At 40.1% G+C, this 14,975-nt stretch overlaps 1 protein-coding gene across 1 annotated transcript in view; it reads left to right on the top strand.

Annotated features, from left to right (window-relative positions):
* Nucleotides 1-14,975, top strand: part of tenm1 (teneurin transmembrane protein 1) — a 157,723-nt gene that overhangs the window by 42,160 nt on the left and 100,588 nt on the right. The window contains exons 4-5 of the mRNA XM_046406138.1: nt 7,094-7,337; nt 13,716-13,954. Of these exons, the coding sequence (XP_046262094.1) occupies nt 7,094-7,337; nt 13,716-13,954 (483 nt within the window). The remainder of the gene's footprint in view (nt 1-7,093; nt 7,338-13,715; nt 13,955-14,975) is intronic.

The raw sequence follows: 14,975 nt of genomic DNA on the forward strand, positions 1-14,975 counted from the left end.
TGTGCATTCTTAATGCATGCATGTATTCACACACATGGACATATGACATGCACCACTGCACACACACACACACAAACACCTGCACAGCTCCACGGCAGGTGGCAGTGACCGGGCACCCTGCAGCAATGACAAGGTCAGGAAGGATCAGGACACTGCTTTGCTCTCATGAGAGGCCTGCTGAGCTCAGCTACCTGCTACCCCACTATAGGCCACATCCAGGAAAACCTGCACTGGCCTCCACAGCAAAGCCACCAAACTTCATTGACATCAAAAAAGTTTGGTTGGGTAGCTCATGTCTTAATTACAAGTTTTACACAGATCATTGAAATAGCACAAGACCGAAGGAGGGTGCTCTTCTGAAAATGTAATTTGAGCGCAGGCCCCTGCAGTAGTGCGTTTGAGTGATGGCAAGCCTCTTGCTGTAGAGCTGAGGAGCGAGACTCAGGAGGCTTCACGCCCTCTCCAGGGAAATGCAACTTTCAGAATCACCTGCAGCCTAAACATGATTGTGGAGCTACTCTGGAGCTGTTTTTGAAGATGGGATACAAACAAGCAATTATACAAATATGCACATAAATATACACCTTCATGTAGATGCATGCACGCGTATACCAATAGACACCAACAGCTGCACGAGCACTGAGTGAGTCCTCCGGTATGAAAAAGCCAGATGATGCATGTCTGCTAATTATCAGGCTCTGTATGAAAATCGACTGTGTTCAGTGTGAGACCAAAAGCTCTTAGAGCATTTTGGTTCTTCATTTGTATTTTCTTGCTTTAATTGGACAACATGATTGTGTCCCTTTGTTAAATGGAGATCCCACCGTTTATCCCTGTGTCTGCAGAGATGAATCGATAGCTGTTTTTATTCTAATTGCTGTCTCAGAGCACACTGTCATCAGCATAATTATCAGTGTTTCTGCCTCCATCACTGCTGTATTCATCATCATTGTTACCACTGTTATTACCAATGTTATCGTCATTATCTTTGTTATTTTCATTAAAACCATAGCCGCTCTTATCAGCAAGATTATCTTCATCAACGTCATCATCGTCACCATGATCATTAGCAATATTCATCCCTGTTATCATACATTGGCTATTGTTATTAAGGATATTACCATTCGTCACACCAACTCAACTTCATCAGCACCCAACCAATAAAAGGAGTCATATTGGAACTGTCTGATGAGATAATATGTTATCTCTGGTCAGGAACTCCGTTAAGACAAAGACAAATTATCACAGAGAGTCAGCTAGGGCAGGATCTCATCCCATTATCGCAAAAAAGAAGAACAAAAACCAGTGAGTTCTAATTTCAGTTGCCTGACCTTTTTATAGGGTTAATTATTTATTTCATAGAAGCACAGCAGTGGAATAAACTTTACGGCAATTTAATGCAAGTCAATTAAGAAGCAAGATAGATGAAAAGCTATCCTGGGGGAAATTATTAAGCTTTTATTTTTAGAGCGGGGTGGATGATGTGGTTTTTGCTGGGCTTGGGCCAACAATAGTCTAAATGTTCTCTAAAACGATCACATTCCTCTGTTAGACAGGCATGTCTGATATTGTTGAGGTCAGGCTCTATGGATTTTGTACAGTTTTCCTGTAATAAGTGAAATTAACTCTGCACTCAGCTACTGGGCACAATAACGGAGAGAGGGGGAGAGAGAGAAAGACAGCTTCAGCAAACACAGAGAGTGATGATGAGGAGAAAACCTGGTCAAATATTAGTCTTTAATATTACTGTAGCTCATGTTTTTATGATCTGCTGCACACCACCTTGGAGGAGGTATCTTCTTATTAAAGAAGCTATATGTTTGCAGCTTCCACACTATGGGGACTGTACAAAAATTACTGGGGTGGAAAGGGGCCCTTAATCAAGGCCCTTCACATTATTAATATTTGTTAATATTGTTGTTGGACTTTTTCCTTTGTCATAAAAAACTGCAACGCCCTCAACTAAACATCCAAAAGAGTGTACAGCAAAATATACATGCTAAAAATAGCAAGCAATGAAAATCTAACACAGTAGAACAACAAAACGCAGTTATTACATCCACTGAATGAGTGAAAAAAAAAAAACATCCTGCTGATTTTGATGAGAAACGTTAATCCCACAGTCAGAGACGGGAGTATTGTCCACTGCATATAGAAAAAGAACACCTTTATTCACAGCAGTACTCACAAAACCATTATTTCTGATTTTTTTCATACAATAAATTCTTATGTGAAGAAGGTGAAATAAAATGGAAAAGACTAAAAATGGACCTGTCTACTAAAATTTCTGACTGAGCTACTACTATTTTTCTGAACACTGTAGCTTTTTAAATGTTCTCTGCCCTACTACTAAAACACCATGCACTACAGGTTGCTCTGAACAGGTGGCACTAACATCCAGACTGGAAGTAGAACATTTTGACCAGCGTTCATGAACAAGATTATTTTGTGAATGTGATTCATTTTTCATTCAAACTGTTTTACACCTGCTTGTTAATATTGCGACCCCATGTGTGTGTTTGTGTGCGCGCTTGCGTGTGACTGTGCTTGAGTCATTTTTTTTTTTTACTATGCTCTCCTCTCATTTCATTAGTATTACTTGGCTTTAAATGCTTAAATTGTCATAAATACTTAATGTCTGCACTATTTTAGGTCCCTCGCCCCTACAGTGATGCATTTTTAATACCTGGCCCAAATACCTGATACCTGTTAGATTCCCAGTAAATCCCCCTAGATCTCCCTTCCTCTAACTATAAAGCGCTTTCCCTCATATCTCGCTTATGTAACCAAAAGCTGATGATTCTAGGAAAACATCTCATAAGCGACTTTCCAAAAGGTGTCTTTTCTGGAAGGCTAAGTCCCCGAGGAACCCCAGGGCAGATGATGTTCGACACTGTCACGACTGTCATCCAGGGCTGTAATGGTCCCTCCCCCGGCCTCCCCACAGAGTTGATTTGATGTTTTCGAACTCCTGGCTAGCCTGCCAAATATTTCACGGCCCCTGTCCTACATTGCCAGCCCTATTTAGGTTACATCTACTATTTAGCACAACATCACAGCTTGTGTGTTTGATGTGACGTTGTGTGAAAGAGTGTGGAGGGGGTGAACGATTTGGAAAGTGTTTCTCTGCCATTCGTGCATTTGTGTGAGAAGAGAGGAATTGAGACAGTTTGTGGATCTTTGGGAGTGGAGACCCAAAGCTGCCTTAGCTAAGCCTTCTAAAGCACCATCTGGCAGCCTGGGCCTCTGTGTCACCCTACTCACCAAGATTACATTCTCTCCTGGCCCTCTATCCCTGTCTTTTCTCCTCCACTCCTGTCCACTTTACACTCTTTTCCCTTTTTCTCCCCCCTCTCCAGCAAATACATAACCGGTTGAAGCTGTGGCAACTGTGTACCCGGAGCTCTTGTAACTTAGGTTTTGTAAAAAGTTAAAATTAATAATGAACAAGAAGTCATTCGACACTTTAGAAGCAGAAGGAATTTGGATTTATTATTTTGGTTTCAAAACAAATGTGAGCCATATTTGGTGAAAAGCATTTTTCATTCTTTCTCAGCTCCATCCTGTTGTTTTATCCTTTCCTATCCTATCCTGTCCTATTATTTATCTCAACTCCATCTTATTAGATGATTGGAATGGGCAGAGATATTTGTGACTCCTAACAAATGTATTTTTGTATATACTGCTGTGCTGTTTCTGGAAATTTTTCTGCATCCTATATAGAATTTACAACTGAACAATACATTTTTTACTTTTTTTTTTCATCTTACTTTATTATCTTACTTTCTCACTCCATCCCATCACATGTTCACTCATATAGATCACCAGAACATAATTTCATGTCATTTGAATTATTTTGGCAAAGGTCCACATAAAACCAATACAAACCACTGCATACTGATATCCTACATATACAAATCAGCACATGACAACATCTCATGACCAGTAGTGAAAAAAAAACTAAATTTTTGTTACACGACAATGATTACATTGTAAAATGGGTTTTAAAATGTGTTTGTATGCCCTTTTCTACTCAGTAGTAAATAAAATAGTTAAACTTAGCTCCACCTTGACCAGCTATTACATCAAAATATATGCCTATATGAATTCCACCATGATTATAATCTAATCTATCTTGATATAACACTCTGAAAAGGGCAGTCCTGCATAATGAGTACTTTTACACTAAGATAAGGACATTTTGCTGATACTTTTTGGTAGAATTTAAAATTCTTGCAAGAGTTATTTTTGCACATAAGTATGTCTTTCGCCCCTGCTGGTTTCATTTAGAGCAAGCATGGCCATTTGTATAAAAAAGTGTGAGTAATAAATGGGTGTGTTTTGATTCAGTGACACACCTGTAGCTGACAAGTGTGAAGTGAGAATTTGACAGCATTGTAGAAGGTTAGACAGAAAAGTGTAGCAAATGTAGAAAATTTACATTTTTGTGTTAGGTCCTCACAGTGTAAAAGTGATCAAGTCTGCAGTCAACAAAGTAACATCCGACTCAAGTCTAAAGTTGATTTAGTGCATCAAGCGCAACCTGAGTGCAAGTTACAAACTCGAGTGCTGAGCTCTGGGAATGCAAGTGCATGTGGGTTTTTTTTTTATTTTTTTTTTTTTAGAAAAAGATAAAAATTATATGTTTTTTGTAACAAATGCTAAAAACATCTTCCTCCAGAAAAAAAGCTGGAAGCAAGGGATTTCTGGCCGGACTCAAAGGACTCCCAGTTACTGATGAATCAGAGAGACTGCTAAAAACTGATGCACCACTTTAAAGCTCCTGTTGTTTTACAATGACACGATGCAGTACTGCTCTAAAAATGTTCTGTCAGTTTTCCCTAAGCATGTAATTTTTAATACTCAGAGGTGGTTCAGACAAAAATAACCTCAGTTTTTCACATCCATTAGTTTAAACTAAACAGCACCTCCAGGTGATGACACAAATACATTTCCTGTCATTTTACCAGGCCTCATATAGAGTCAGTTTCAGCACGGTCTGATTAGTTCTTAAAAATTGCCTACAGTGTGTATACAGTTGTGTATTTAGGACAACGCAAAATTATGTAGTGTCTCAGAAGAAGATCAGTTTGGGCAGACCAGTGTAGGTTAGAGACAGGCGTGTATAAATGGAACGGAATGGAACCTGTTAAAAACACGCACAAACTACATGCTGACTTACGGTGTCAGCTGTTCTTATTAAATAGAAGCTAAAAATATCAAATTTTATGAGTGAGTTTGAAATGTGCATCATCACAGATGGCCCAGAGCATTAAACAGCAGTGGAGGAAGTTCAGTTAAAACTCCCTGTATTTGTCCGTGAAACCATGAAAGAAATATGTGAGTAATGGCTTGTCATGAGTAAGGAAGAGATCATTTCATTGTGCCAGTATGCAGAGGATGGAGACAATTTTTTTAGAACATGCTTTGGAAATGTGACAAAGACAAATCAGCCCTGCTGGAAGATCAATGACCAGCAACGTGATTTGGAAGATGAAAAACTTGTCATCTGTTCAAAGAGAATTTTGGCAATATTTAGACAGCAATTCTGGAAATACTAACGTCAAATGTGTGTATATGAATCCACATACACACACAAGTAGAGGGAACGTCATAACCGCGACTGTGGCAATGTTCAAAATGACATCTCGGCTGGACAGATGGCATTGTGGACACATTACCTTAGAAATGTTTAAAGACCATTTACAGAGCTGTTCCTGTCCTACTCCACAATTCTTACAGCACTGCTACAATATATGTCTTTGTAAATGTGAACTTCTAACAAGTGAGAGTCATAAAACCTGATGTGCTGTGCGGCATGTCGGTGAACGTTGGTGGATACGACATTGAGTACTGACAAATATTTAGTGTGAAGAGATCAAAGACATCTGATTTTTAACATGGCTTAAAGTGTCAGCGCATTTGCACAGATTTTGTATTTTGGAAATGTTAACGATAACTGTTGCTCCATAACTGTTTCCTTGCAATATCTGGAAAAGATGTTGCCTCAATTTTAGACATAATGGTAGCTGAAACACAAATACCAGGAACATGAGGGTTTTTTATGCATGCAATAGAAACTGTAGAGAATTGAAACAAGTTTGATTCTACACTTTCCTCATTTTTTTTTTCTGGCAAGAATTATAAAATCCATTCTCTGGTGATGTCTGTGTAATACTTAAACTAGAAAAGGGAAGGCTGTGGTATTCTCCCAGGTGGGCTACATTTTCAGATACTAAATTATTGCTGACATTTTGGCAGCAAATAGAGCTGTGGGCCAATACTGTCTGTCTACCAGATTCCGGGCTCCTTTGTCCCTTACAATGGGTTCAGGGCTAATGTTACATTCATTGTCAATACTGCTGGACGGAGTTGGTCTTTTGGGATGGGGGATTTGCCGTGTTCATAGAACCATGCTGCAACCATATGGCTTGAGCTGTCCCCCTAAACACTCATAAGTAATGTCCCTGGAAGCTTGACGTACACTCATGAATACACCTCGACACAGTAAACACATGGAAATACATGTCATATGGCTTCATCACATAGAAGCCAAAACTGTAATTCTTTGTAAGTCTTTGCTTGATTTTACAAGGTAGACTCAAAATAGAGAGAAAGCAGTAGGGAGGAAGAGATGGAGAGCAGGCGAGTTACAGAGAGAGAGAATGATAAACGATGGTCTGAGAGCTCTAGCTAGACCCTGAGGTTACCAGTGTGAGGGAGTTACAGCTGGCTAGCTCATTCCGTTGAGCTACAGATCTCATAATAAACATCACATGGGTAGTTTGGGCTGGCGGGTGCAGATTAAGCCAGAGCTTTTAGCTCTTTAAAGACTGCTCAATGCTGCAGCCAGCCAAGAACCTATTTATAGGACGGCTGGAAGTGTATCAAAGCAGGTAGGAAGAGAAGACACTGGACAGGCACAGTTTTCAAGTTGATTTATGTCCCTCAATCAGTGTAATAACAATAAACTGTCAACTAACACACCACTTTTATTTGTAATTTATGGTACTGCACTCCTAATAAACCTTTGTTTATTTCTCCCCTGTCTCTCCCTCCCACCTCCTCCGCTTGCCTCTGTCTTTCTGCACAGAGCTGCCCAGCAGTCCAGGAGGTCAGTTCACATTTCGGCCTCTGCCCCCACCTCCCCCTCCACCCCACGCCTGCACTTGTGCCCGCCCTGCACCCTACACCCAAGTAAGCCTGCAGAGGAAGACCATGCCGACGCGCTGCCAGGCCGGTCAGGGCAGCCAAGGGGGAGACACAAGCTCGAGCACAGACCAGGCACAGCTTCATAACAGCTGGGTGCTCAACAGCAACATTCCCCTAGAGACCAGGTAAGAGAATGCAACAAATAAAAAAGTTCATCTGAATGTGCCCCTAAAGGTTATTTTTACTATTTTTTTTTTATTTTTTTTTTTGTTCTAAGTAAACAAAAAGAGTTAAAATGATTTCAAGAATTTGGAACAAGTGGGGGTTGGGAGATGGGCTTCTTCTAAAATGCTTTGAGTCCAAAAATGGCAGTTTACAACAAAACCCTTCAAATGAAAATATCTCCAAGGCAAACTGGCCTTCTTCAGCATAATGTCACTTGATTAAAGACATTTTTTAAGTCTCATGAACAAGAATCATTAGATTAAAGAAAATTCTTTCATCGGGAGTGTGAATTGTCAGACCTTCACATAAATCCGAGTGCAGTGATTAAAAATGAATATTGGACTAAAGGATTTGGACATGTTTTGCATGTATAGAAAGGAGTAAGCGGAACAACACACAGGCCTCAGGAGTATTATTACAGGACTGTGCACACCATCAAAGTCAGAACAAATCTCTCATGTTTTTTGGGGTTCTCTTCATTATCTTACCCCCCACTGCCGACAGATTTACCAGGGGATTAGTACAAGTTTGTACTACCTGAAGTAAAAGTTAAATTTGATATCTGCTCAAAAATCCTCTTTTCAGCAACACATTGTAATTCAACTTCCATATGTAGTGCTCAAGAAAAATTTTCCAAATGCTTAGAGATGGGCTGTAGGAATTTCATGCCATCAAACAGAATAAAGCATTTGCTTGCTGCATAAGTAATAATTGATTAGAGAATTATTTAGGAGATCCTCATTTGTGAGGCTGCTCTCAAGACGAAGCAGCAAGGTGCAAAAGAATATGTTTGCATGTTTAATGAGAGCTTGGTGCCGCAGCTGAATTGTGGTATGATGAGTGAGGATGAGATTGGCAGGCTGCCACACGAGAAGAAGAGGTTTTAATAAGTTATGCATTAGGCCATAATTAGATCTTACCTCATTTAAAGGAAAGGAAGAATAAAATTAGATTCAGTCACAATTTGAATTAATCATTGGCCAGACATGAGAATAACTGTAAAAGACTTGTCAAAGTGCATTGTAATTACATTACTTATCTGTGCGTGTTTTCTTTAAATATAAAAAACCACCATAAACAAAATTCACGCCTTTTCTAGTGTTTCAAATTGTTCAAATCAATATTTGCTGAACAAGAAGAACTCTCTCCATAAGAAATATGTGATTATAAAAAACAGTTTTTGCAGGGGCTCGGTATATTGGATGGTGCCTTTTTGTAGTAAAACATTTTTGCTTTTGGGAGTTTATAGTCAAATAAGTTTCATTTGATAGTGAGCTATTAGTTCTGAGCCATAAAATGTAATCATATTCATAGTCAATAGAATAGTGTCCCTTCATAACATAATTCAGATATTATTGGCTCACTTCTATCTAGCTTTTGGCAGAGGGAAGAGAAAAAAATGAGTAAGCCTTCACTGCTTAACTGTTTTGGGTTGGATTTAATATTTCAGCACGCTCCTCTCTCTCCTCTTTCTCATTCTCAGATATGATACTAATCTAATGATTTCGTATTTTAGCTCTTACCCCGATGCTGCCGCTATCAGCTCAATCTCAGCCATGAGATTAAAGATTTATCAAGTATTTACAAACTTGACATGGGAGCTCATGGCAATGGAATTGTAAGAGATGTAAAGACTTTAATAAAAACAGCACAAAAAAAGTATATATCTTGTTGCCAAGTGCACTTCAGTTTTCCATGATGTGTGTTTGATGAATCTGTATTGAAAAGTATTGATGCACGTCAGCAGAGATTAAGATTGTTTGAAGTGCGCATAGATTTTCTTTTCAGCTGCATATCCGTTATGTTTCTGGAGAGGCCACCTTGTCTAAGTGGAAAGATGCAGATATGGATATTCAATATATCTGACTGGGTCTCACACTGGGTGTGTTAAGAGGCATAACAAATGTTGAGACTGTAATAAATTGACGGGCGCCTTGCCTTGTGTCCTTCTTCTTATCACTAAGAGCTGTGAATACTGGAATCACACACTGTAGTGTGTGTCTGTATGTACCTGCACCTCACAGGCCTCCTCCCACACACACACACATCCAGGTAGAGACAGCCCTTGAGCTGTAGACTCCGACCTCATGGAGAGCAGGAACTCTCATTTTCTTCCTGTCTCGGGGGAAATCTGCCCTCTGATATGAATTCAGAGCTTCCTGGGCGTCGCCCCTGGATATTGTCTGAGAAGATCAAAGGCAGGGAGCCAGGAAGAACAGTGAAGCATTTTTAAATGCACCACACAAGATGACTAGAGTTCCACATGCGTTGACAAATGCAATTTCTTCAGCTGGATTCTGATCCCTTTTGCTCTAATCTATCTTCAGCAGAGCAATAAAAACACCACAGCGGACTTGACCTGTGTGCTGGCCTCAAAAATGTGAAAATGCACACCTGTATTTGACATCTTTCTGTGTATGCTTGTTTTGCGTGGGAATCTCTGAGCCGAACAATGTTTATCTATGTGCATGTGTGTTGGTCTATCCATGGCCTTTCAGAGTTGAACTACCGTTGACCCATAGGTGCGTGTTTGCTCAATGTGCAGCATTGTGTGTCCCCCATTTGACTCATAGCCTTCAGCAGATGTCGGCAGGGTGGACGGAGAGAGTAGGTCAGGTGAACGATGGATGTCTTCTGTCTCTCATTTTAACTACAGCCATCGGGCCAGATTGTAGACCGACAGAAGGAGAGAGAGAGAGAGAGAGATAAAGAAAGACTTAAAATGACTGGCAAAATTTTTAAAAAAGAATTTCAGTGAATAAGGAAAATAAAACAGACAGAAAGACAACTCAGCTTAATTATTCATCTTGTTTCTGATTACGTTATTGCTGACTGAAGAAAAATGAAAAGAGAGAGAGATTAATAAAATTATTAAAATTAATAAAATGCACTTAGCTGTGTTAATTTTACTCAGCTTTAATAGATTTTATTTTTCCTTTATAATGTGTGCTATGCACATGTGGTCTTTGGCGAAGCTCTTTCAACACGTTTGAAAAGTCCTCCAGAAATAAATTTGGTACACCTTGACTTTCAGATCATTCTGCCAGTTTTGTATGTACATAGTTATCTTTAAAGAATTTTCTTGAATTTATAATGCAAGTCATATGTGCATGATCATCCAGAAACTTTGAATGGAAGACTGTTTTTAAGTTGAATCCCTGTTCAGGGATAAAAATAAAACTAAATAACTTTGGAAGATGGATGTGTTTTTGCTCTGTATGAGGGCAAATGGACAAGTTGCGGGGCTGCTGCAGTTCGGTGTCCTATGATGCTGTCAGTCTGCTGTCTGGCCCCTCTTTAATGGTCTGTCTTCAGAGGGCCCTTCAGAGACCACGGTCCTGCTAGCAGCCTGTGACCTCACACCCTTTGCTGCACGGACAGACTAACACTCCGGCGAGCTGAACGTCTGCCCCCACATATCACACTCACAGCCGGTATTAACCCTCAGAGACAACACGGTAACCTGGGGCAATCATTGCTGTCGGAGAATTCTGGGAGCTCCAGGATATTTTTTTGTTATGGGAAATACACATATACTGCAGAGGAGAAAATAATGAGTCATACCTGTTATTCCCCAATATAGCCGTTCTTTGTTTCCCAACACTGGCAGCCTTTGTTCATTTTTTGAAGGGAGTCAGTATGGCTGGAGCAAGCTGGAACCGCTTATAATTGCCTTCCCATATCCATGTTTCCGAATTGCATAATTTCCTAGCTCCCAAATTTCTGTTTCCTCGCCTGACACCCTCCCACCCGTGCCCTCCATTATCCAAACACAATATAGATGAAATGCTCCCACGATTAATTGCCCTTCAGCTCAGTTTCCTATCATCATCTGCCATCTAACGCGCTCTTTTTCATAATGAATATGAACCTCATCTTCGTTTAACTAATACAGCAGTATAACTTAAGTAGTCGCTTTGATGAGTCAAAAAAGGAGTAGGTAAGTCACTGATCCTTGGCTGCCAGGGCTTTTTCGTTCTCTTTCATATCAGTGCTACTTTGCATCACAGTAACTGCTCAAAATGTTGCACCGGAGAGGCACTTTGTCAAATTTGAGCTTCTTCTCCCATGAAAGACTTCGACTGGATAAGAGCTTATAATTTTGTATTCCGTGGCATGTGCAGTATCTGTGGTTTTCTATGGGTGTATTGCATGGCAACACTCTTTTCTATTGTTTAACTGGTTATAGTGCACTAAATGTGAATAATGTCTGTGTTTTACATTTGTTACATTCAGTATTTTGCTCACCTCCCATAATTTATTGAAGAACATAATGTAAATTGCAAGTGTAATGGTGGCTCCTAGGGACTACTTTTCTTCCTTGATTTTAACTTTCTCTTTAGCTTTAATCTTTCATGATGCATTACTTGCAAGTTTAAGAGACCACTTAGATTAAAAGCACACAAATGCAGCAAAACATAAAGTTTTAACTGAATTATACAATTCTAGACTGGACAGTACTGATAGCTTTTTTGACAGGTGATGTTTACGAGCACTGCATCATCATTCAGTGCTAAAGTAGAACAGTCTGTCTTGTGTGTGACTTCTGGATCCTGTGCCAGCTCTGTATGCATCAATTAAAAAATAGCAGGAGAGTGGTCTCCTCTAAAATCTCCCACCTTGGGGGCGCTTTAAATGAGTTTCAGCCAGGCGTAGTTCAGAGTGAGCCTGAATTCCACTGAGTGCAGATTTGCATAAATAAAATCAGTGTGCGGTTCTAAATATCTAAGAAAAGATGATGTCTGTGCTGTGCTGTGCTGTGCTGTGCTAAGCTAATTGGCAAAGGGCTGAACCACTGTCCTATATAGGTAACTCTGATTGTTCCCAAATTCATATGGTAATCTACTTTAAAGACAACAACAGTAGTCCCAGAGGTGGTAGGTAGTTTATGGGACACACAGTGCAGAACAGCTCTCTTCTCATAAGATTAGGACTGCAAATAGGCTAATTAGCCTTTTGCTAAAACCTAACCCCAAATAGCGACTGTCCATAGGTAAGCGATGGTCAGCTTTAGATTCTTCTACACTAGTGTGCACAGTGGTTTAGTTAGTGTGAAACTGTGTTTAAAGAGTTCTGAGGGTAGTGTCTAAGCTTTCCAGAACCCAGTACAAATGAGAAATTGTGGAAGGAATGGACTGAGCGGTGTGTTTATCTGCTCTAAGGCCAGCTGCAATCGTCAGCATATTACCCACAGTAATAATTGAGTGTTACTCCCAAGGCCAAGGAATGCATTATTGAAAAACTGCTTTAGCCTGTGTATTTACAGGTTATGTTTAACCAAAAACTCCTTGTCATGTTTAGCACATCCACTATGTATTACTCCAGAGTTTAGGAGAACATTAGCAGCTCGGTCCAGGAAGCCCAGCCAACCCCTCCAGATAGTGTTACGTTTGCCAAACACGTCATCATCTGAGCTTTTTCATTTAACATGTAATTATAGCTCATGAACAAGTAAGCGGCAGCCAGCCAATCTTTCTTTTTCTGTTATATTTAAAACACTGTTAAGACAAACTATCTCCACACTGAAGAAAAATGCTTCTTTATTTCCAGGTCTTCTATGTGGTTCATCAACTGGTGATGATGCATATTTTTTTGCTCAAGACATTTTAGCACAATCAGCAGGTGATTTGTTCATTTTTAACAGGATGGAAAGCCCTAACCTAAACACTGTGGTAAAAACTATGGCTGCTGCTGAATGATATGGAAATATTACAGGAATTCCACAGCGTGTCTCTATAGTCCACTCACTCCTCCGTAACTACACATTGCTATTTGTCCCTTTGATCGTCGAGGTGACAGTATATGCAATATAGTATAGAATTGAGTATTTATAGTATAAAATTTAGATTATATTATAGATCCAGGATAGAACACAGAAAGGTGAGACTGAGAGAAAAATTGTGCAACTACAAATCCGTCTGCTTCTTCAGTAACATGGACAGCATCTTGGATATATCAGTACACAGCACAGTCAGGCTGCTAATATTTCAGATCCATGTTCAGGGCCATAGATTCGTACTTGCACAGAGTTCACTCATATAAAGGATCAATGAGTCAGGCCGACTTGACTTACATATTGCATTAAACAACCCCACTGCACTCTCTGCTATAGAGGATGGAAAGGGGGGGATTGGGTGCAATATAATACACGTAGCCAAGAAGCGCATATTTAGGACCATTGTTACAAGACTCACCTACATGAGCCAACATGAGCCTGTGCTTTAAACCAACTCCTGAAGCATCTGTTCGCCACCTACAGCTAATAATCTCTCTTAACAACAGTTGTCATTTCAGCTGACAAAAATGAATGAAATTTCCTCTTCGTGCTTCTCCCACAGACACTTCCTGTTCAAGCAAGGCTCTGGTTCATCGGCTCTACTGTCAGGGGCGGGGCAGGGTTACCCCCTGACATCTGGGACAGTGTACTCCCCTCCACCCCGGCCTCTCCCTCGCAGCAGTGTGACCAGACCGCTGTTTACCTTCAATAAGCCTCACCGCTGCTGCAACTGGAAGTGTACCGCCCTCTCTGCGTCTCTCCTTACGCTCACCCTGGCCCTGTTGCTCACATATGTCATTGGTGAGTGACAATACACATCAAGCACCATGCACGCAAGTTTGTCATGTGCAGCTACGCAACAAGGTTTTCGTCTGCTGCTTCTGATTTTATTTAAAGAATCAACATTTTCAAAACAGATTGCTGGAGGGGGCAGGAAATTGGGAGGCTTGTCAAGAAACTGTCTAATTAATTCAAAAAAGAATCAATAATAAATACAGAAACAAGCCCCTACCGTGTTTTTAATATACACAAGATGTTGCGGGCATCAAAGGGTAAAAAAAATGAATAAAATAATACTAGAACAAAAAAAAAAGGAATAAGAAAAACAGACAGGAGGATCGATAGGGATCAAAGTCTAAAATGAAAATTTTACGCTCTTGCTTTGAAGGAGCTGGCTTTTAAAACAGCAAGTAATGTATTCCAAATGGGACCTTCTGCAGGACATTTAAAATTGTAAATTAGTTGTCCCACACTAAAGCACACAAAACTGGTAATTTTGTGATGAATACACAAACTGTGAGTACTAACATATTCACTGTTTTTCTGTCTCTCACACACACCCGCCGTTCCACAAACACAGTCGCCTACTTTTTACAGTTTGCAGCCTTGTTTTTATTATATTGATCAATCCAGGTTTGTTTTAGCCTCTGAACTTATTACCTCTGACTTACTTATATATATGTATACATCTATATATATATATATATATATATATATATACATAATATTTGTTTTAAAGTAAGTTTTTATTACTTTACTCCCACTTATTTTTCATCAGCAGTTTGTCAAAGTCAGATACCAAATTTATTCATTGATCCTCTCCGATTGCACCAATTCCCTGTTCATCCTCAACCTTGGCCCAGCCCTCCACCTCAGCGCACCCGCCCCCGTACCACCCAAGCCCAGATATCTCAACACTCCACCCAGCCGGTTCATTTCCCTCCTGTGGTGGTGCTCAAGGTCACGCCGGAGCAGCTGGGGGTTCGCATTAATCACACACACACATACATACACACACACACACACATTACAGACAGACATC

This window comes from Scatophagus argus, chromosome 12 (assembly GCF_020382885.2).
Source record: "Scatophagus argus isolate fScaArg1 chromosome 12, fScaArg1.pri, whole genome shotgun sequence".
NCBI lineage: Eukaryota > Metazoa > Chordata > Actinopteri > Scatophagidae > Scatophagus > Scatophagus argus.